This window comes from Castor canadensis, chromosome 4 (assembly GCF_047511655.1).
Source record: "Castor canadensis chromosome 4, mCasCan1.hap1v2, whole genome shotgun sequence".
Lineage (NCBI taxonomy): Eukaryota > Metazoa > Chordata > Mammalia > Rodentia > Castoridae > Castor > Castor canadensis.
This window is the reverse complement of record NC_133389.1, coordinates 109,126,615-109,149,761: the sequence shown is the minus strand read 5'-3', so window position 1 is coordinate 109,149,761 and position 23,147 is coordinate 109,126,615. Positions and strand designations below refer to the sequence as shown.

The 23,147-nt window shown below is 35.1% G+C and overlaps 1 protein-coding gene across 3 annotated transcripts in view; it reads right to left on the bottom strand.

Annotated features, from left to right (window-relative positions):
* Window positions 1–23,147, bottom strand: part of Galnt13 (polypeptide N-acetylgalactosaminyltransferase 13) — a 522,920-nt gene that overhangs the window by 156,565 nt on the left and 343,208 nt on the right. For all 3 annotated transcript variants that reach the window (XM_074070810.1, XM_074070809.1, XM_074070811.1), the window contains one exon: window positions 10,582–10,762. In XM_074070810.1, coding sequence (XP_073926911.1) covers window positions 10,582–10,762 — 181 coding nt within the window. The remainder of the gene's footprint in view (window positions 1–10,581; window positions 10,763–23,147) is intronic.

Genomic DNA, 23,147 nt, shown 5'->3' with positions numbered 1-23,147 from the left:
ACAGTACTTCCACAGACAACCCTGGGCCGGATCAGCATAGCCCCCTGGACAGACCAACCCCACCCAGGGAAAAAAAGAGAAACTGAGTAATAAGCAATAAGAACAATAAAGACACATAGCAAAGAGGGTGGGGTGCCCTGAGCACTGAAGAGGTGGGGAGGTGAATCCCTCACAGAACTGTAAATAAACAAGCAGGGCTGGAGAAGGCTGGAGTGGCGGCACATGCCCAGCAATTAGAAGAAGGAAAGCTTGAAAAAGTGGTGTAGGGAGGAAAACTCCACAGGAGAGGGGGAAAGACCCACTTCCCACATGAGCTGTAAATAAACATGCTGGCCTCAGAAAGCAAGTGCAGTGTCATTTCCCCCAGTGTGCTTGGAAAGGGGAAAGCTTGTAGCAGTGGCTCACGCACAGAAGAACTCTGAGTAAACAAAGCCTACGGGCCAGGTGAGTGCTAAGCTCACCCCTGAGATCTGCATAAATAAAGCCTCCAGCAACAGCAGGCTGACAGCAGTGGGAAAGCAATCCACAGCCGCAGAGAGCCATGCACAGAACTGTCTCCAGAATCGTTTTTTTTTTTTGTCGGTCCCTAATTTTGATGAGACAACAACCGAACTACAACTGCATGCTGAAAAACTTACTGAAACTGTATTGTATTTGAACTAGGCACACTTTGTGGGTTTTTTTTTGTTCTGTGCAGTTTTGTTTTATTTTATTTTTCCCCTTGGATGAGACAACTCCAGAACAACATCTGAGGCACCATCTCCAGGACTGGAGGCTGAGGGACGAACACCAAAACTATTAAGACTAAAACTTTATTTTATTTGAGCTTGGATTTTTTTTAATATATATATTTTTTTCATTTATTTACTTTTTTTAATTTATTTTTTATTTTCAATCCTCTCTCTGTCTCTCTAATGCCTTTTCAGCTTACAGTTGATTAGTACACTGTCTCTCCCTGTTTTTATCTTTGAAACTTTTTTGTTTACTTGTTTTGTTTTTTTCTACTTATTTGTTTTTCCCTTTTCCTTTAATTTCTTTGTTTTCCATCTCCTCTCACCCTTCCATTCTAAATATCACTAGTGCTATTATTACAAGCCAGAAAATACTTAATTGCACACAGTACAGGGACAATAACAACACCAAGGGCAATGACGGGAAGACAGAAAAAACAGGGAAACCAGTTTCCCCACAGCAAAATATTAGTACAGGAACCAGAGAGAAATGAAGAAAACAGATACTCAGATCCAGACTCCAAAAAAATGAAGATAAACTATGCCAAAGAACCCAGTGAAGCCCATAAGAATAATCTAAAAGAAGAAATACTACAGGTACTCAATGAGAATTTTATAGAGATGATTCTGGATATGGTCACCAAAGTATACAGGAGACATTCAAGAAATTCCAAGACAACAAAAATACAGAATTCGAAAAAGCAAAAGAAGAAATAAAGGAAACCATAGAAGCACTGTATAAACACCAAAGTGAAACAAAGAACATGATTAATAAAGAGACAAATGAACTCAGGACAAAAATAGACAACATTAAAGAGGAAAAGACCCAGGATATGGAAAACCTCAGAAAAAAGAATGAAACAGAATTGCAAAACAAAATGGAAGGCCAATCCAGCAGAATAGAACAAACAGAAGACAGAATCTCAGAACTCGAAGATGAAATGGTAATTAAAGGAAAATTAGTTAAACAACTCAAGACCTGTGAAAAGAAAATGCAAGAACTCACCAACTCCATCAAAAGACCTAACCTGAGAATCATGGGCATCGAAGAAGAAAAAGAGGTGCAAGCAAAGGGAATGCATAATATATTCACAAAATAACAGAAAATTTCCCAAATCTAGAGAAAGCTATTCCCATACAGATTCAAGAAGCCTCAAAAACACCAAACAGAACAGATCAAAATAGAACTACCCCACGGCATATCATCATTAAAACAACAAGTTCAGAAACTAGGGAAAGAATATTGAAGGCTGTAAGAGAAAAAAAACAAATAACATACAAAAGTAAACCCATAAAAATCACAGCAGACTTCTCAACAGAAACATTAAAAGCAAGAAGAGCTTGAGGAGAGATCTTCCAGGCACTGAATGAAAATAACTTCAACCCCAGGATACTCTACCCAACAAAGCTATCACTCAAAATAGATGGAGCAGTAAAAGTCTTCCATGATAAGCAGAAACTAAAACAATATGTGACCACCAAGCCACCAGTACAAAAGATTCTTAAGGGATTCTGCACACAGAAAGTAAAACCCAACATAACCATGAAAGGGCAGGCAGCACCAAACTACAGGAAAAGAAAAAGCAAGAAAGTAGAGAGTAACCTCAACTTAGTTACACACAATCAAACCTTCAAACAACTAAGAAAACTAACTAACAGGAATCACTACATACCTATCTGTACTAACACTTAATGTTAATGGACTTAATTCACTCAACAAAAGCCACCATTTGAGAAAATGGATTAAAAAGGAAGATTCAACAATTTGTGGCTTAAAGGAGACCCATCTCCTATCCTAAGCATAGGCTTAGGATGAAAGGCTGGAAGAAGATTTACCAATCCAATGGTTCCCCCAAAACAGGCAGGAGTAGAAATACTTATCTCTGACAAAATAGACTTCAAACCTACATTAATCAAACGTGATAAAGAATAACATTCCATACTAATAAAAGGGGAAATAGACCAAAAGGAAATAACAATTATCAACCTATGTGCACCCAATGTCAACGCACCCAATTTCATCAAACAAACCCTGAAAGACCTAAAAGCATCTATTAAATCCAACACAGTGGTTGTAGGAGACTTTAACACCCCATTATCATCATTAGATAGGTCATCCAAACAAAAAAATCAATAAAGAAATTCCAGATCTAAAATATACAAGAGATCAAATGGACCTACTTGATGTCTACAGAACATTTCATCCAACTTCTACACAATATACAATCTTCTCAGCAGCCCATGGAACCTTCTCCAAAATAGATCATATCCTAGGGCACAAAGCAAGCCTCAGAAAATATAAGAAAAAAGAAATTATACCATGCATACTATCTGATCACAATGCAATAAAACTAAAACTCAACAACAAAAGTAAAGTCAAAAAACATGTAAACAGCTGGAAACTGAATCTCATTACTTAATGAAGAATGAATCATCGATGAAATAAAAGAGGAAATTGAAAAATTCCTGGAAGTCAATGAAAAGAAAAACACAACCTACCGGAACCTATGGGACACAGCAAATGCAGTCCTGAAAGGAAAGTTTATATCCATGAGTGCATATATTAAAAAGACTGAAAGATCCCAAATCAATGACCTAATGATACATCTCAAACTCCTAGAAAAACAAGAACAAGCAAATCCCAAAACAAATAGAAGGAGAGAAATAATAAAAATAAGAGCTGAAATCAATGAAATAGAAACCAAAAAAACCGTACAAAGAACTAATGAAACAAAAAGTTGGTTCTTTGAAAAAATAAACAAGATTGACAGAACCCTGGCAAACCTGACTAAAATGAGGAGAGAAAAAACCCAAACTAGTAGAATCAGGAATGCAAAAGGGGAGATAACAACAAACACCATTGAAGTCTGGGAAATCATCAGAGACTACTTTGCAAACCTATATTCAAATAAATTTAAAAATCTTAAAGAAATGGACAGATTTCTAGATACATATGATCATCCAAAACTGAACCAAGAGGGTATTAATCACCTGAATAGATCTATAACACAAAATGAAATTGAAGCAGCAATCAAGAGTTTCCCCAAAAAGAAAAGTCCAGGACCTGATGGATTCTCTGCAGAATTCTATCAGACCTTTAAAGGAGAAATGACACCAACCCTCCTTAAACTGTTCCATGAAACAGAAAGGGAAGAAAAACTGCCTAACACATTTTATGAAGCCAGTATTACACTTATCCCAAAACGAGGCAAAGACACCTCCAAAAAGGAGAACTATAGGTCAATCTCCTTAATGAACATTGATGCAAAAATCCTCAACAAAATAATGGCAAACCGAATTCAACAACACATCAAAAAGATTATTCACCATGACCAAGTAGGCTTCATCCCAGCAATGCAGGGATGGTTCAACATATGAAAATCAATAAACGTAATAAACCACATTAACAGAGGCAAAGACAAAAACCCTTGATCATCTCAATAGATGCAGAAAAAGCCTATGATAAGATCCAACACCATTTCATGATAAAAGCGCTAAGAAAACTAGGAATAGAAGGAAAGTACCTCAACATTATAAAAGCTATATATGACAAACCTACAGCCAGCATTATACTTAACAGAGAAAAACAGAAACCATTCCATCTAAAATCAGGAACTAGACTAGTATGCCCACTGTTTCCACTCCTATTCAACATAGTACTGGAATTCCTAGCCAGAGAAATTAGGCAAGAAGAAGGAATGAAAAGAATACAAATAGGTAAAGAAACTGTCAAAATATCCCTATTTGCAGATGACATGATCCTATACCTTAAAGACCCAAAAAAACTCTACTCAGAAGCTTCTAGACACCATCAATAGCTATAGCAAGGTAGCAGGATATAAAATCAACATAGAAGAATCATTAACATTTCTATACACTAATAATGAACAAACTGAAAAAGAATATATGAAAACAATTCCATTTACAATAGCCTCAAAAAAAATCAAATACCTAGGTATAAACCAAACAAAGGATGTGAATGACCTTTGCAAGGAAAACTATAAACTTCTGAAGAAAGAGATTGAGGAAGACTATAGAAAGTGGAGAGATCTCCCATGCTCATGAATGGGTAGAATCAACATAGTAAAAATGTCTATACTCCCAAAAGTAATCTACATGTTTAATGCAATTCCCATCAAAATTCCAATAACATTCATTAAAGAGATTGAAAAATCTACCTTTAAATTTATATGGAAACACAAGAGGCCACAAATAGCCAAGGCAATACTCATTGAAAAGAACAATGCTGGAGGTATCACGATACCTGACTTCAAACTGTATTACAAAGCAACAGCAATAAAAACAGCATGGTACTGGCACAAAAACAGATATGAAGACCAGTGGAACAGAACAGAGGAGTGAGATATGAAGCCACACAACTATAACCAACTTGTCTTTGACAAAGGGGCTAAAAATATATGATGGAGAAAAGACAGCCTCTTCAACAAAAACTGCTGGGAAAACTAGTTAGCAGTCTGCAAAAAACCAAAACTAGATCCATGTATATCACCCTATGCCAATATTAACTCAAAATGGATCAAAGATATTAATATCAGACCCCAAACTCTAAAGTTGATACAGGAATGAGTAGTAAATACTCTGGAGTTAATAGGTATAGGTAAGAACTTTCTCAGTGGAACCCCAGCAGTACAGCAACTAAGAGATAGCATAGATAAATGGGACTTCATAAAACTAAAAAGCTTCTGCTCAACAAAAGAAATGGTCTCTAAACTGAAGAGAACACCCAAAGAGTGGGAGAAAATATTTGCCAGCTACACATCAGACAAAGGACTGATAACCAGAATATATAGGGAACTTAAAACACTAAATTCTCCCAAAAGTAATGAACCAATAAAGAAATGGGCAAGTGAACTAAACACAGCTTTCTCAAAACAAGCAATTCAAATGGCCAAAAAACACATGAAAAAATGCTCACCATCTCTAGCAATAAAGGAAATGCAAATTAAAACCACACTAAGATTCCACCTCATCCCTGTTAAAATAGCCATCTTTAGCAACACCACTAACAACAGGTGTTGGCAAGAATGTGGGGAAAAAGGAACCCTCTTACACTGCTGGTGGGAATGTAAACCAGTACAACCACTCTGGAAAAAAATTTGGAGGCTACTTAAAAAGCTAAACTTTGATCTATCATTTGATCCAGCAATACCACTCTTGGGGATATACCCAAAAGACTGTGACACAGGTTACTCCAGAGGCACCTGCACACCCATGTTTATTGCTGCACTATTTACAATAGCCAATTTATGGAAACAGCCAAGATGCCCCACTACTGATGAATGGATTAAGAAAATGTGGTATCTATACACAATGGAATTTTATGCAGCCATGAAGAAGAACAAAATGTTATCATTTGCTGGTAAATGGATGGAATTGGAAAACGTCATTCTAAGTGAGGTTAGCCTGGCCCAAAAGACCAAAAATCATATGTTTTCCCTCATATACAGCCATTAGATCAAGGGCAAACACCACAAGGTGATTGAACTTTGATCACAAGATAAAAGCGACAGCACACAAGGGAGATATGAGGATAGGAAGATGCCTAAAAAATTAGTTAGCATTTGTTGCCCTCAATGCAGAGAAACTAAAGCAGATACCTTAAAAGCAACTGAGTCCAACAGGAGAAAGGGAGCAGGAACTAGAGAAAAGGTTAGATCAAGAAGAATTAACCTAGAAGGTAACACACATGCACAGTTAATTAATGTAAGTCAACTCCCTGTATAGCTATCCTTATCTCAACGAGCAAAAACCCTTGTTCCTTCCTATTACTGCTTATACTCTCTCTACAACAAAATTAGAGATAAGGGCAAAATAGTTTCTGCTGGGTATCGAGGGGGTTGGGGGGAGAGAAAGGGGGCAGGTGGGTGGTAAGGGAGGGGATGGGGGCAGGGGGAAGAAATGATCCAAGCACTGTATGCACATGTGAATAATAAAAATAAATAAATAAAAGAATGAATACAGAATTGTTAAAACTGTTGAAATAACCATAATAAGGGGATTAAGGTAGAAAAGAGAAAAATAGAGCGGATAAACCAATTCAGGTTAATACATATGTACATGGAAATATCACAAGGAAACTCCCGGTATAACTATCTTAAACAAACTAAAATGTCATTTTACTTTTTACAAAAACAGAGCAAAGGGGAACAGGATAGGTACTGCCTGAGGGGGTTGGTATCAGTAGGAGGGGGGAGGATGTGAGGAGAGGGTGTAGAAGGGTTAATGTATTGTATACACATGTGTGTAAATGAAAAAATGAGACCTGTAGAAACTATTCCAGGAGTCGGAGGAGGGGAGATAAAGAATGATGGAGGAAGTAAATTCAACTCTGATATATTGTAAGAATATTTATAAATGTCAAAATGTGCCATCATCATCATCATTATCATCATCACAATAAAAGAATACTATTTCAGAGAGAAAGAATTCCCAGGTAGTTTGAGAACAAGTAAGCTGATGCATCAATGAAGCCAAAAAATATAATAGACAGAAAATATTTTTATGGAGTATACTGAAAGGAAGCACAGCTGGCATCAGCATTTAATTCATAAAGGCCCAGTACTCTTAAATTGAGTTTTGAGCAAGGATGTAGTTATAGAATAAAATTTGGTAATAGAAGCCCTGGTAAAAAAGTAGAAATCTCCTCACAAAACATGTCGGACAAATTAGCAGATACACCAAAATGCTTTTAGAAAGAACCTAACAATCTCCTTAGCCATATTGTTAAGGAAGTTATGGAGAATTCAGTGTAAACTCTCTTGAATTTTTCACAGGTATGCATTTATATTTGTGTTTTCATTATAGTGAAGGTTATAATTCCAAAGGTGGTTGTGAAAGCCTTTTTCTACCACCCTACCAAACACATCCTAATTCTTCTTCACAAATAACTTAGTACCCAAAGAAACACAAAATTAGAAACTTAATTCTATAAAATAGTAAAGATTATGGCTTTAAATTTCAGAACCTGTCATAATCTGTAGTCTAAATAAATAGTGGCTAAAAATTTTATCATAAGAATAACAGATTCCTGAATTTCTGAATACCACCACCTTAATTTGTTTGTGAATAATCTGAAATGTCGCTAGGGCTAGAACTGTTTTTCAGTATCTAGTTTTAGTTTCTGGTTTACTTTCCTTCTTCCTTTTTACTAAGAAATTTATTGTTTTGCGATTTTTATTCCTTTTGTCCACTTTATAACAGGCAGATTCCACCATGTTCAGCAACGTGGACTGCCTCTGAGACACACATAAGTGTAAATGCCACTTAGGAAATTCTTGGATTTCTTTTCAGCACAACCCCCAAATGTCCCTTTTCTGCTTTCCAAAATATTTTTCTGTACTTAAATGAGACTATTTAATAAGAACAAGAACTTTCCAAGTGAAATTTATTGTAATGTAACAACTACACTTTCCAAGATAAATAAGGTTTCTGCTAAGCAACAGGAACTCATTAGATCCAGAGCAGATTTCACTCTAAACTCTCAAACTGGTCATTTCAATGTAGGGTGAGAAATGGGTTTATCAATCTGCCTCTTTCACTCAATGAAAAATTATGGGGCTCAATGAACAACACTCCCCTAAATAAGGCAATTTTTAAAATGTTGAGCAATTTGATCAAAACAGAAAAAAACAAAAGGCCTTAAAAACAAGCTCAGAATCAAGGTCTCCTGTCCCAGCACAAGGATGCTTTCTGCAAAGTCCTCTTATTTGCTGAAGGTCTGGACCTGCCAGAGGAAATAAATGCCTTTGTCTCTCTCCTGAATTTCCATTAACGAAATTCACTCTAGAAAGAAAAACTGAAATCTGTTGACACGTATCTGGACAGACTTCTGTCATACAGCACAGTCCTCTGTTGTAGTTACATCGAGAATCATTTGCAATCCATTTTTGTTATACAGGTCCAACATACTTTGTCCTAGGCCATTGTATGTTCTCCAAGCCCTTTGAACTTCCTAAAATTAATTTCTTATCCTACTTCCAGTTCACATTCTCCTATCCCTTATAGAAAAAGAGGTGTATAAGTTTGTGAATCATGTTGGTCTAGTGGGAATCACTAAGATTATCTCTTGTGCTATGATTTGCCCCCCTTTTCCCCAAAAATAAATCTGCATAACTTTTCTCCTATTTAATCTGTTTTTTCTCAGTGCATTCCAGGGAAACTTGAGGGAGTCAGAGGAAATTTCCTCTTGCCACTACAATAACATCATGTTTTATAAATAATATTTATTGCGTATGAAGACATTGCGATTGTTATCAATAGCTCATGTTCCTAAATGTAAATTTCATGCAATCACAGATTATACACTTCTTCCCTCCACTATTTCTTTATTCATATTTGAGCTTATATAGATCTATAAGTGATGATTTCAATTCAAAACAATATCATCAAAAGAAAATGAGAAGGTTATATAAATGTCAATATTTCACTGTGAATTTTACATATTCCTGTTGAACTATGTGAACATCTGGAGCGGATTTCTTCTATGCAGAGAAATACATCTATTCATCAAGTAGTGTTTCTTGGAATAACTTTTGAGAAGAGGCTTGAACATGCATGAAAAACTTCTTCTAATCACACATTTATACCTACAATGTCCTCATTTTTTTCTTCCCTATGTAGGATTCTGGATCTTAATAAGAAAGTTCATACTGTTCTTTCTTTTCTTCATAACTTGTCTACAAAAGAAGAATTTAATTTGTTTTTTATAAACCTTTAGAAATCAGAATATTTCAGGTAGAAACCACATGTAAAAGATTATATTACAGGAAAGAAGATATAGGCATGAATTTTTGTTGTTCTTATAAGTTATATATTAATGACTCTGATGAGTGTGAGAGCTACACATAAATTACCAAGAGTAGAACACCTCCAATTCTGTTCAACAAAGTTAAATTCCTGTTAATTTATGCTTTAATCTCCCTGCCTATATTTTGAAATCTTGAAGGAAACCTTTTGTCCTTTTTTTTTGAAGACAAGATCTCACTAAGTAGACCAGGCTGGATTAAACTCTCTATCCTTCTGCATTAGCCTCCTTATTGTTTTTTCTTTCTCGATATCTCAGTATCTTGGTTTTTTAAAAAATAAATAATGTGGCTGAGAGAAAAACGTAGAAAATCATAAAAAATGAAATCACTAATAATCCTATCATCTCAAAATGGTATTTTCTCAGAATGTCTTATGTTTTTACTCCTTTTTTAAGACAGATTTTTTAAAAATAATTTATGAATATTAAGAAAATTTAGAATATATACAAAGGCATAAGAAAAAGAATTAAATTACTTAATCATATCACCTACAGTTATTTACTTTTATTTCTACATGTATGTTTCTGTATATCTAAAGTAGTATATAGTTCTATATTATTCTTTTTCATGCAGATTTACTGGCCTGTAATTTATTATGCCATTAAATATTTTCAAAAGTGTAAATTTTAATATCTGCACAGTTTTCCCTCTTTTTTGTTATAAAGTTATTTAACCTTTCCCTACCCATATATATTTAAGAAAACAAGCCAGAACAAAACATCCTTGTTTGAACACGTATTTTTTTTAAGTTGACCTTATAAGTGTTAAATTTGAATACTTATATGTATTGCTCCAAAAAAAGGAGAGAAGTAAAAGAATACTTACTTATTTAAGATAAATATAGTATTTCTCATTTTAGATCAAATTGACTATGTAGTACCTCATTGCAAACACAATTTTCTGTGAAACTATAGTAATAATATTTTATTTAAATTACTAGAATAATAGAATAATGAAACACACTGTCAGTATGTTTAAATTTTTATTCCTTGTTTTTGAGGAAGGAGAACATCATAATTACATACCTGGTGATATGATATAGAAGAAATCTTTAAATTCATCCATCCACACTTCCGCCAGTCTCCTGTTGTTCTTGTTAATGACATGACCAGTGCCACCCGGGAAAGTGTAAGGAGTTGCCTTTCGGAAAACATGACCAACATGGGAACAGGTCACAATCTCCAAAGAGCCTCCACATTGCCAAATCTAGGAAAAAGAACAATCAACTGAAGCTTATGTAAAATCTTCAGGTCTTACATGTTTCAAGACAACATTAGATAGACACAAAATTTGGAGCCAGTAATACATTTGGTCAAGATGGTAATTTGGACAATCTTGATACAGTTAACTATTTGTAGTAGTGGAATCATGGATATAAGGTTCAATTGTATTCATGTCATTTTATTTGACAACTCAATTTCCAATTTCTAGAAGTAAGCCAAATTATTACTTAATATCTAAAATTTATTATGAACGAATGAATTTTTGCATGTTAAGAAGTAATATCACAACATAAATTTGATTTGAAGAAAACTCATATTACATCACCCTGGGACTTTAAATGGCCATTCATCCCTAACCATCTGAAGCATATATATTGTAGGCTATTGGATATGGCTTTGCATCTGTTCAAATTCTATACATCTTTCAAAGCATATACTTTAAGATCATTAGTTCTAGGGACTCTGGGGGAGATTTAATATGATGTGACTTTTGTACTTGAAACATGGTTTTGTTAAAGAACTGAGTGTAAGCAATTGTTTACTAAAGAAGATTTTACAGAGACTTTGGAAGCATGAATTCTTGAAAAACATAGCATATATTCCTTTCTTTTTTTCAAGTTTTTATTTTTATTGTTGTGCTGCATGTTGATACATTGTGGCATTTACAAAGGTTCTTACAATGTATCGAATATATCATGCTGGAATGCAGCCCCTCCATCACTCTCTTTTATCCCCCCTCCTCCGTACTAGCGTTTGCACTCTCTACCACTTTAATCACATTCCCAGCATCACACATTTCTTGATATTGTAGGATTTACTGTGAAGTTGTGAAGTGGAGGCTAGGGATTATGTATTGTATCCACAAAACATTTAATTCAGTAAAATTTCATTGTACAGATATAGGTTATGCTAATGGTGAGTTTGTGTATGTGTATACACACTAGGCCTTTCATATCTATAAGTTCTGCCTCTGGATGCAAACGAGTACAAATATAAAATGTTGAAAAAATATTCCACTTGTATTAAACATGTACAGACCTTTTTATTGTCATTATTCCCCAAAAGTATTACATTGGATTGTGTATTATATATAATCTAGAAAGGATTTAAAGTATATAGGGGGAAATCCATAAAAATAATGAGAATTCTATGCTATTTTATATAGGGTATTTGAGCATCCTTAGATTTTGGTACTTTAAGAATGATCCTGAAACATATATATATATATATATATATATATATATATATATATATGTATATATTTTCATATATATCATGTGTGTATACAACATACATATTTATTACAAATATATACTATATAACTCTTATTTCAATATATAAAACTAGTAGTTACTGTTATATGGAATTTGAAGAAGTTGGTTTTTTACTGTACCATTATTCTTATTTGATAAATCTGATTTAAGAAGAGTTGTCTTTTGTTAAAACCCCATTAATATGCACAATTTTTGTTTTTACATATTTTCTAATTATTTAAGGGGTGTGATGCTAGTAGAAAAGAAGTTTTAATTAACCACCAAAGAACTGAATAATAAAAAGGAATAGTGCAATTCATCATCTCCCTCAAAAGATAAAGCATCTTTTTCTTAAAGTAATTCATAGATTGGTAGCTTCCTTGTCTTTCTAGCAAGAACTCCACATGCTGTCTTGTAATTACACACCTCTTTACATTCTCTATTCATTAAAGTGAATGAAATTGATCTTTCTCTTACCAAAAACAAATCAATACTTACATGTCAGTCTACATCATATCACATCACATCATATATTTTCTTAAATATATGACAAATTGATCCATTCCTTTGCTTTTCTTGAAACATCAATCATTCCCCTGTACTAGGTCATGTCTCTCTTTGTATACTACCTTCTAAAATTACCCATTTTGAATGTCTAAAAATATAAGCAAAAATTTTATAAAATACAATTTAGAAAACATCATTTGGTCCCTAGGCACATTCAATGCTTCTCAGTTTTGCTTCCATTCACTATAAAATGGCAGAAAACATATTACTGATACATGCCATTTACCTTCTATTACTTCTGTTCAGTTTTCTGCCCATTGTGAAAATGTTGATTATTTCTTCAGCTCCCTGGAAATTGGCATGGTAAATTTTAAGTGTTTCCCTTGGATGCATTATCTAGTAGACTCTTTTTGGATTTTTCTGCTTTTCCTCATCCCACTTCATTTTTATCAGTTTACTCTCTACAATTCTATTTAATTGTTGGTCTTTCTGTTCATTCCCAGAGTGATATCATTTGTCCTAAGACATGTGACCTGAATGCTGACAGAGTCAACATTTACAGCTTTGACCAGACCTCTTCTCTGGAATCCAGACTTGTGTAACAAAACATTACTTGACACCTTCACTTGCACTTGCCACAGATATCCAAGGATGCATGTCCACAGGGGAGTTGTTGACTTGTCTCTCTTCTGTCAGCCAGGTCTTATTTTCTCCCAGGAATTCTAATTGTCAGTAAATTGTGCCACCACTTTCCCAAATGGTCAATCAAAATTAATAATAATTAACAATTAATTAATTGAATAAAGTAAATCCAAGCTAGATAGCATTGTTGGTTTCTCCTCTTTTCTTCCTTTTCTTTTCTCATTTTCTCCCTTCCTTTCCTTTTTCTTTTCTTTTTTGTGGAACTGGGTTTGAACACAGAGCCTTGTGTACTGTGCTCTAGGCACTCTCCCACTTAAGCTACAGATGCCCAATCCTGTTCTGCTTTACTTATTTTTCAATTAAGGTCACTCATTTTTTACACAGCATCTGCCCTGGAGAGTCATCCTCTTACCTATGCCTCCCACATCGTTTGGATTACAGCTGTGTACCACCATACCTGATTTGGTGATTGATACAGGGTCTCACTAATTTTTTGCCCAAGTCTCCCTCAAACAGTGATCCTCCCAATCTCTACCTCCCAAGTACCTGAGTTTACAATATTTCTCTTTCTTTTACTCCTCATATGCAATGCATTAAACCATGAGTATCTGTAAAATTATTCTCTGGATATTCACCTACTCACTTTGCTATAACAAAGTACCATAGATGTAAGCTTGGTGATTGCTTAAGCAACAGAAATTTTTCCTCATTGTTCAGGAGGCCAGGATATTCATTCTCAAGAAGCCAGCATTGTTCCTGGCTCATAGATGGCCACCTTCATGCTATGTCCTTATATCAGGACACACATACACAGAGAGCAAGAGTGAGGAAGGAAAGAGGGAGGGAAAAAGGGAGGGAGAGAGAAGAAGAGAAAGAAAGGAAGGAAGGAAGGAAGGAAGGGAGTTCTGGTGTCTCTTCTTCTTCTTATAAGGACCCAGTTCTATTGGATTAGAGTTCTACCTTTATGACTTCATTTACTTTTTAATTCTGTGCAGGCCAATCTCCAGATATAGTCATATGAAATGTTAGCATTTCACATGTAAATTTTGGGGAAACATGATTCAGTCCACAGCATTATCTCTGTTTCTAATGTCACCTAATCAACATCTCTTATGTCAGTTATAAAAGTCTTTTTTTTTTTTTTTTTTTTTTTTGCGGTACTGGGGCTTGAACTCAGGGTCTACACTTTAAGCCACTCTGCCAGCCCTTTTTTTTTTTTTGAGATCAGTTCTGCGAACTATTTGCCCAGGCTGGCTTCAAACCACAATTCTTCTGAACTCTGCCTCCTGAGTAGCTGGATTACAAGCATGAGCTATGGTGCTTGGCTACAATAGTGTCTTAATTGTCTTGCTACTTCCACTGTTGCTGCCCTACAATTTCTTCTCTGAGAAATTAGAATGTTCTTTTAAAAATTTAATCATTTCAGTGAAATTCTCTGCTTAAATCCTTCAGGAGTTCCTCACTGAACTATAAATATAAATAAAACCTTTTAGCAGGTCCTCTAAGACCCACATGATTCTTTCCCTCTGTCAACAAACATGGGGATATTGGCTTTCTGCTATTTCCTAGAATAGCATACTTTTGCACACAGGAAAACCTGAACACCTACTTACTCTATGCCTGCATGACAACTCTTTACCTTATTTGCCTGTTTCTCATTCTTATCTCAGCTGAAGCATCACCTCATCAGAGAATTCTTCTCCAATTTCCATATTTAAGGCAGCCCCACCTAGTGATTTTTCTCTAGTCACACCCTGTTCAGTTTCTTCATTGATTTTCACAATCTATATTTAGCATATTCATGTCCCTAAATGCTTTAATTTCTCAGCTAAAATATAGGTTCATAAAAGGGAGAGGAGATGTCTGGTCATTTTTATATACCCCTGGAGCCAAATTTGATCTAGGTTGATTATATGTATATGAAGAAGCATCACAATGAAACCTTTTGTACAACTAATATGCTAACAAAGAGAAAAGAAAGGTCTAATGACACCGTGACTGTGGACAGAAGTATTTTTTAACTTCAATTCATTTAACTAGAATAACACAGGTTTAACTAGAAACTTCACAGATTTCAGGGCTCTGTAGAACATGGATCATAAAAACACAGTATTTCATGGGTCTTAGGGTCTTGATTTCTGAAATTTCCATTGTCATGGAATAGTTTGGTTAAAATAAATTTGTTATGATTTTCTCTTGTTAATCTGTGGTTTATTACTGTGGTATCAGCTATGAATCTGGTGTTTGGATGGAAAAGTTATTACTTTTTCTACTTTATATTCTAAATATGTATACACAACAGAGAATGAAATCTGGTTTGAAATCTTTTAAGATGGGTTCCAGTGGTCTGTCTCCTTTCCCCCTTCATGGGCAAAGGTGACAATATATGAAAGTACAGATTTTTTGTTATCCTCTTAACAATGAGATTTTTATATGTACATTGTTAGGCATAAAATGCCCAATGATAGTTGCTGACTTATAAAACATAGAAAAAACCTGCCCCTTTGACTCTGACTGTCACAGAGGTGGCATTTCTTAAGTTATATTTAGGAGATTGATGGAGAGATAGTGGCAACTATTCCGTAACTCAGTGAATTTTGGCTCATGATTATTGATTCTTGAATTAATGTAAATACTTCTCCCACCAGTCATCTCTACTCACAAAATTATTGATAAACACTCATATTTCATTTTTAGGTAAAGCTTCTCCCCAAACCTTCTGTAAAAATAAAAAGACCAAAGTAGGAATGCATAGTATACACATTGCTACAGCTGATACTAGCCATAAAAAATAGTAAGTTATATGAAGTAAAATGTTTAATTGCTCACACATTAACTATCTCATTGTCATGTACTTCGACTCCTGGGTAATGGGAGCAAATTAAAACACAAATAGTTCCCTGAAAGCTCTCCAGATAAATGTTACAATTAGAAAGAAGTTAAACTGAGAGAAGTCCCCAGTGTGATAACTTTCCTTTGCATACTTTCAGTAAATATTTTGGAAGGAAAGTAGAAAAGAAGGAGAGAGGAAAAGAAGGAAGACAGTATGATAGTCAGTAAAAACTTGTACTACATGGGCTGGATGGGGTGGTTCAAGACTGTTACTTCAATTGTGCAGGAGGAGGAGATCAGGAGGCAGGAGGATCAGATCTGGGTGTGAATCTGGCTCAAGCAAAAATGCAAAACCCTATCTCAAAAATAACCTAAAGCAAAAAGGGCTAAGGTATGGCACAAGTGATAGAGCTCCTGCATAGCAAGTGAGAGGCCCCAACTTAAATAAAGTACTACAAAGCAAATAGAAAGATTCTACTGGCTCTTTCACTTACTATTTATGTATACTTATGAAAATTATGTAAGTCTTCGAGGTCTTAATTTTCCCACTGGAAAGGAATGTTAATGACAGCTACTTCTAAAACCCTGATAAGGACCACACCTACCACTTGACAGGGTGAGATAAAACCATTCCTTGTTTATCATTTGACTTTTTTTTTTCTGCTGTCGCTTATTTGTGAATTATTAGCTGATTCTTGCTTTTTAAAAAGTATTTTAAATCTTGAATTTTGCCTTTAAGAATTATATTATCAATGCCTAGGGGTTTAGGCACACAGTAATGAGTTTAAAAGAATAACTAATTAGTTTTGAATTAAAATACTACATTTTGTTCTCTGAAATTATTTTTCAATGTCTGAACAGTGTCAACTGAATAAAACATGTCTCATCAACATGAACAGGTGACACCCAGATTACTTTGTATCATTGAGCATATCTAATTGTCATTTTCTGGACTTCCAATAAATTAATATTTATATATTTTATCACCCTCAAGTAAATTTGACCATGTATAAAATACAAACTGTTCTTTTATCCATAGAGAATTGAAACTAGTTAGTTGCTTGTCTTTGTTCCCAGATATTTTTATGAGAGTCTTTGATGTTACAGAGGTTGTTAATCAAATGCAAAATGCCCATTGCTCATTTGATTATCTACTTGATTTTCTTCCCCCTGCTAGGAGGCAATTAACCAACACACATTATCTTTTTCATGTTTTTTTTTTTTGGCACCTACATCAGTGACATTTTAATTAAGGTTCATAAACTTCATAAACTCCAACTTTTCAATCTCAGTTCTAGTGCCACTATTGTTTCTAATTCTATAGCTGTTATGCCAAATTCATGCAGCTGCTTGCTTTTATACTAATTTTTATCTGCTCCTCCAAACCACACTCATACTGTCTCTGGCATGAAGCCATTGTTTAAGATAGCCTCAGTAGTAAAACAAACAACAGTAATGTACAAGGGAGGTCACAGAATACAATGGTTACAGTGTGTGCTTCAGCTCCTGAGATTATGTCCCAGTTCTGCCACTTACCAGCTGGGTGACCTCAGTTATTTCATCTTTCTATGCTCTAGGTTATGGACAATAAAATGTAAATAGGCAGAGGGTTGTTATGACAATAAGGCAAACTAGTGCACAAAGACACTTAGCCTTTATTTGAAAAATTGATTTGAATGTAGAAAACAGGAGATATTTTTAAGGAGTTCATGCAATAATCCAGGAAAAAGATGATAATGATTTGGCCTAGGCTGATGGCAATGAAATAGAGAGGCATGCAGTGACATACAATTTCAGAATTAAAATTAACAATCGATGTTTGAGTTTCCCTTTCCATGTCCTTCCTATTAGATCCAGATCATATAGATAGTTGATGACTATGCTAGTTTTTAATCAATCTCAGTTTTTTACTTATTTATAACATCAGTGTTTACCTTTACAACACACCATTTAGCTCTTAACTGTCTATAGCTTTTCATCTTGCTACAGGTTCATATATGTGTGTCGGTTTGGAGTTTTACATATGTATATACATATACTTACATATGTATATATGTTATTTGTATATCTTAGTCTTACATCCCCAATTACATAATCCCTAAGAAGCATCACGTTTCACTTTACAAAGTTTAGGTATAATTTGCATATTGTAAAAAAAATCAGAACTTACCAATACCATTCAATCAGTGCACACTGTCTAGAAAAATATTTACCTCATTTAAGAACTCAATACACACTGATTATTTGACAAATCTGAAAAATTGCTTGGTACACCCAAAACATGTCTACCATACAGTTGGATTAGGAAAAACAGCTACAGCTACTGTGTACTTTGTGCAAGCAGAAGAAAAACTGAAACAAGATATTGATGTTGTTTGTTTCAAGCACTCACTGTTCAGCACTACCTCACCACTTTGTTTATATACCTATAGCTATATGTACATGTATATCTGTTCCTCTATGTATCTATCTATCCATCTGTCACATGTAAATAGACTGATGACAAACCCTTTAGTGCCTACAATTGCAACACAGTCTAAAAAAGCTTCTATTAAGATCTTGAAGGCTCTATGATTCTTGATAAATTGGCAAAAAAAAATAAACAAGAAATGATTATTCAAAAAGGGAGTAATAGGGGTGCAACATGAATTTTTCTTTCATTAGTGACATGAAATTTTATTCTTTATGGTTGTTTTGACTAGAAAATGCCTTTCCTAGTTGGTTGAATCTTATCTTACTTTTTACTTTACTGTATAAACTAGGAGGTTCATGTGATTTGGGAGACATCACTAGTGTTGGAATCATCTTTTCTTTTTTCTTTTGCTGGTTTTGCTGGGCAAGCACTCTATAAGTGAGCTATATTCCAGCCCAATTGTATACTTTTTTGGATGAGAATTATATATATGGAGTAAAACATCAGATTCAAAATTCTGGTCCTGAAATAGACACAAGTTGATTGTAGGTTTTGGAACAATTTACTTAATCTTGAAAGTCCTTAGAAAATTTACATGTAGAAGAAGAGGGAGTAAGGCTGATGATGGCTATGATTTTTTAAAAAATATTTCTGTGATTTATTTCTTGGCATATGTATACAGACAACATATATTTAGATAGATGTGATAAAGAACCTTCAAAATTTTATTCAACATTTTCCTACTTAAGTAAGCTTACTTTACTTCAGCAGTATTAGAAGAACATGATAAAAATGTCTCTGAAGAGAAAGAAGGAAAGAGATGATAGTGAAAAACCTAATATAAATCAATATATTTTTCCCTCTCAAATGTGGAAGTTACTCTATTTTAAAAAGGTCACCAGTCCTTTGTCTGATGTATAGTTGGCAAATATTTTCTCCCACTCTGTGGGTGTTCTCTTCAGTTTAGAGACCATTTCTTTTGATGAACAGAAGCTTTTTAGCTTTATGAGGTCCCATTTATCTATGCTATCTCTTAGTTGCTGTGCTGCTGGGGTTTCATTGAGAAAGTTCTTACCTATACCTACTAACTCCAGAGTATTTCCTACTCTTTCCTGTATCAACTTAAGAGTTTGGGGTTATAAAACTAAATTCTCCCCAAACTAATGAACCAATAAAGAAATGGGCAAATGAACTAAAAAGAACTTTCTCAAAAGAAGAAATTCAAATGGCCAGAAAACACATGAAAAAATGCTCACCATCTCTAGCAATAAAGGAAATGCAAATTAAAACCACACTAAGATTCCACCTCACCCCTGTTAGAATAGCCATCATCAGCAACAACACCAACAACAGGTGTTGGCAAGGATGTGGGGAAAAAGGAACCCTCTTACACTGTTGGTGGAAATGTAGACTAGTACAATCACTCTGGAAAAAAATTTGGAGGCTACTTAAAAAGCTAGACATCGATCTACCATTTGATCCAGTAATACCACTCTTGGGGATATACCCAAAAGACTGTGACACAGGTTACTCCAGAGGCACCTGCACACCCATGTTTATTGCGGCACTATTCACAATAACCAAGTTATGGAAACAGCCAAGATGCCCCACCACTGATGAATGGATTAAGAAAATGTGGTATCTACACACAATGGAATTTTATGCAGCCATGAAGAAGAACGAAATATTATCATTCGCTGGTAAATGGATGGAATTGGAGAACATCATTCTGAGTGAGGTTAGCCTGGCCCAAAAGACCAAAAATCGTATGTTCTCCCTCATACGTGGACATTAGATCAAGGGCAAACACAACAAGGGGATTGGACTATGAGCACATGACAAAAGCGAGAGCACACAAGGAAGGGGTGAGGATAGGTAAGACAGCTAAAAAACTAGCTAGCATTTGTTGCCCTTAACGCAGAGAAACTAAAGCAGGTACCTTAAAAGCAACTGAGGCCAATAGGAAAAGGGGAACAGGTACTAGAGAAAAGGTTAGATCAAAAAGAATTAACCTAGAAGGTAACACCCACGCACAGGAAATCAATGTGAGTCAATGCCTGTATAGCTATCCTTATCTCAACCAGCAAGAACCCTTGTTCCTTCCTATTATTGCTTATACTCTCTCTACAACAAAATTAGAAATAAGGGCAAAATAGTTTCTGCTGGGTATTGAGGTGGGGGAGAGGGAGGGGGCGGAGTGGGTGGTAAGGGAGGGGGTGGGGGCAGGGGGGAGAAATGAACCAAGCCTTGTATGCACATATGAATATGAAAGAAAAAGGAAAAAAAAAAAGGTCACCAATGTGATAAAAATGATTTCCTGGCAGTACTTTCTTATAACCCCAGCATTCAAAGGCTGAGGCAGGAGGATTGCAAGTTTAAGTCCAGCTTGGGTTACACAGTGAGTTCAAGGGCAAACTAGGCTACATAATGAGACCCTGTCTCAAAAAACAAAACAAAACAAAAGTACAAGGAAGTCAATTCTCCAAGAGAATTTTTCAAGTCACAGCCATATATTAGGGTAATTTGACATCAAATTGGCCTCAAATGTAGACAATCAATGATGAGTTCAATCCTTGCCATATCATATATCCTATCAATTTGCTTCTAAAATGTTCAGTTATCAAATATTTCCCTTATCATGTGTGTTCCAATTTAACTTTTCATTGATCTTCCTGAAAGTCCTAAATTCAAAATGGTCCTTTTTTAAATACCCACTAATTTTCCTAAGGACATAATACATTAACCTTAAATCATGCTTCTTTAAGGAAAGACTTTCAACCACAGTTTCTCTCTCTCTCTCTCTCTCTCTCTCTTCCTTTCTTTTCCTTTTCTTTCTTTTTGCCACTGACCTGATTGTTGGGTGGTAGGTTGAAGAAGAAAAGAGGGAAAGAGAGGAAAAAAACTAAAGAAAAAGAATAAATAGGTATGCTTTTACTGAATGTATAGTTGAGGTAAAGAACTACTTTGAAATAGAGTTGTGATAGCCAGTGTGTTTCAGATGTACGGTAAGGAGTAGTGGTCACAGATGGAGACTTTCATTCAACTTCCACTCCTCTCAAACACTAATCCCCATTTCCAGTAGTTAAATACATAGTAGATACCTCTAATTTACACATGTCAACATTTTGATGTTTAGATACTACTTTCACTTTTGCCTTCCAACAACTTTCCTTCCCTCAAGTTTTCTGACCTTTACAATTACAACACGTTTCTGCCACTGTTTTCTGGAGTAAGGAGAATTGCTACACACCATGATTCTACATCTTTTTGGGGCTGCTGATATTTTAGAAAATCCCAATTATCCTTTAAATCAACAGGTCAGCACATGGCCCTGACTGTGTCATGACATGTCTTTCATCTTTAATATAATATATGAATATGGCAGACAAGGAATGAAGAACATAAAGTTAGTCTCCCAGATATTGAAAATTCTATGTAATTAAGATGTTTCTGCTTAAAAAAATTAGTGTCTATCTTTTCATATTTACAAAAACAGTCTTGCTTTTTTATGAGCACAAATTGTTCTCAGCAAACAATGCATGAAAAAGCAAACAAGGAATAACATGTGATATAGTCAGACTTTTCATCTTTCAATAATCAATAATCTTAAAGCATAAATAATTGTTTAAGGAGAATATTAAGACACAAGAAGAATAATCAGAGTTTGTGTTTCCCATGTTCTATAATTAGCCCTCAGCTGTGAAAAGGCTCCATGTGGATGTGACTGAAAACTAAAGGAAAGTGTCTGATTTAGTAAATGATATTCAGATCAGATGTTTTGTATTTCACATTGGTATCCTCCCATATCTGATGATACGACTGCCTGTCAGTTATCAGTAACATCTGCTGCTTCTTGCCATAGAGCAGCTCATGACAGCTGCATGATGCTGCCCTAAAATTCATGCCAGAACAGTCCCTTTTGAATACCAATGGACCACCTGGGTACCCAGCTGTAGTGTGTGGCGTCCCCTGCTCTTTTACAGATGCCAGAAATGCATACAAAGAATTTGCATGGGGAAGAAAATTGGTACCTCAGAACAAGCTCCCCTTCAGTTACTCAGTTTCTCCACCTATAAATCAATTCCTACCTCTCCAAACCACATTGTTTCATTTTAGTTTAAGTGAACCAATTTGGGTTGTAATTCATTTATGCATGGAAACAACACAAGGAATCTCCCTATATAGCTAACTTTATCTCAAACTAGCAAAAGCACCATGTTTTTCTTATTATCTTTTATGTTTTTCTCTTCCACAAAATTGGAGAACAAGAGGGAGGAACAGGTTCTGCCTGGAGGCAGGGGTGAGGGGAAGGAGGAGGTGGTCCAAATAATGTATACACATAAGTAAATGCAAAAATGATAATAAAAAAAAAAGAAAAAGAAATCTCCTGTATAACCAGCAAAGTGGCCAAGTGCTTTCCAAACATCAAGTATCCTGATAGATTTGAGGACAGGGAATGACCTCTCTCCTCTAAAGCATCATCCCTCAGGTCTTGGCTGGCATCTATTCAACAAATATACCCTGGCCATTGACTTTGTGTCAAACATCCTGCTGGGCTTTTGGGCACAGAGGAAGAATTACAAATGTAGGTCTCTGCCTTCAAGTAGCTCACAGGCTAGTAGAATTGTGAATGTTAGAATTTGGATATCAAAATCAAGTCATATGTTTTGCATTTTACAGGTGAAGAACAATCTCCCATACAAGAAGGAGACTGATGCCAT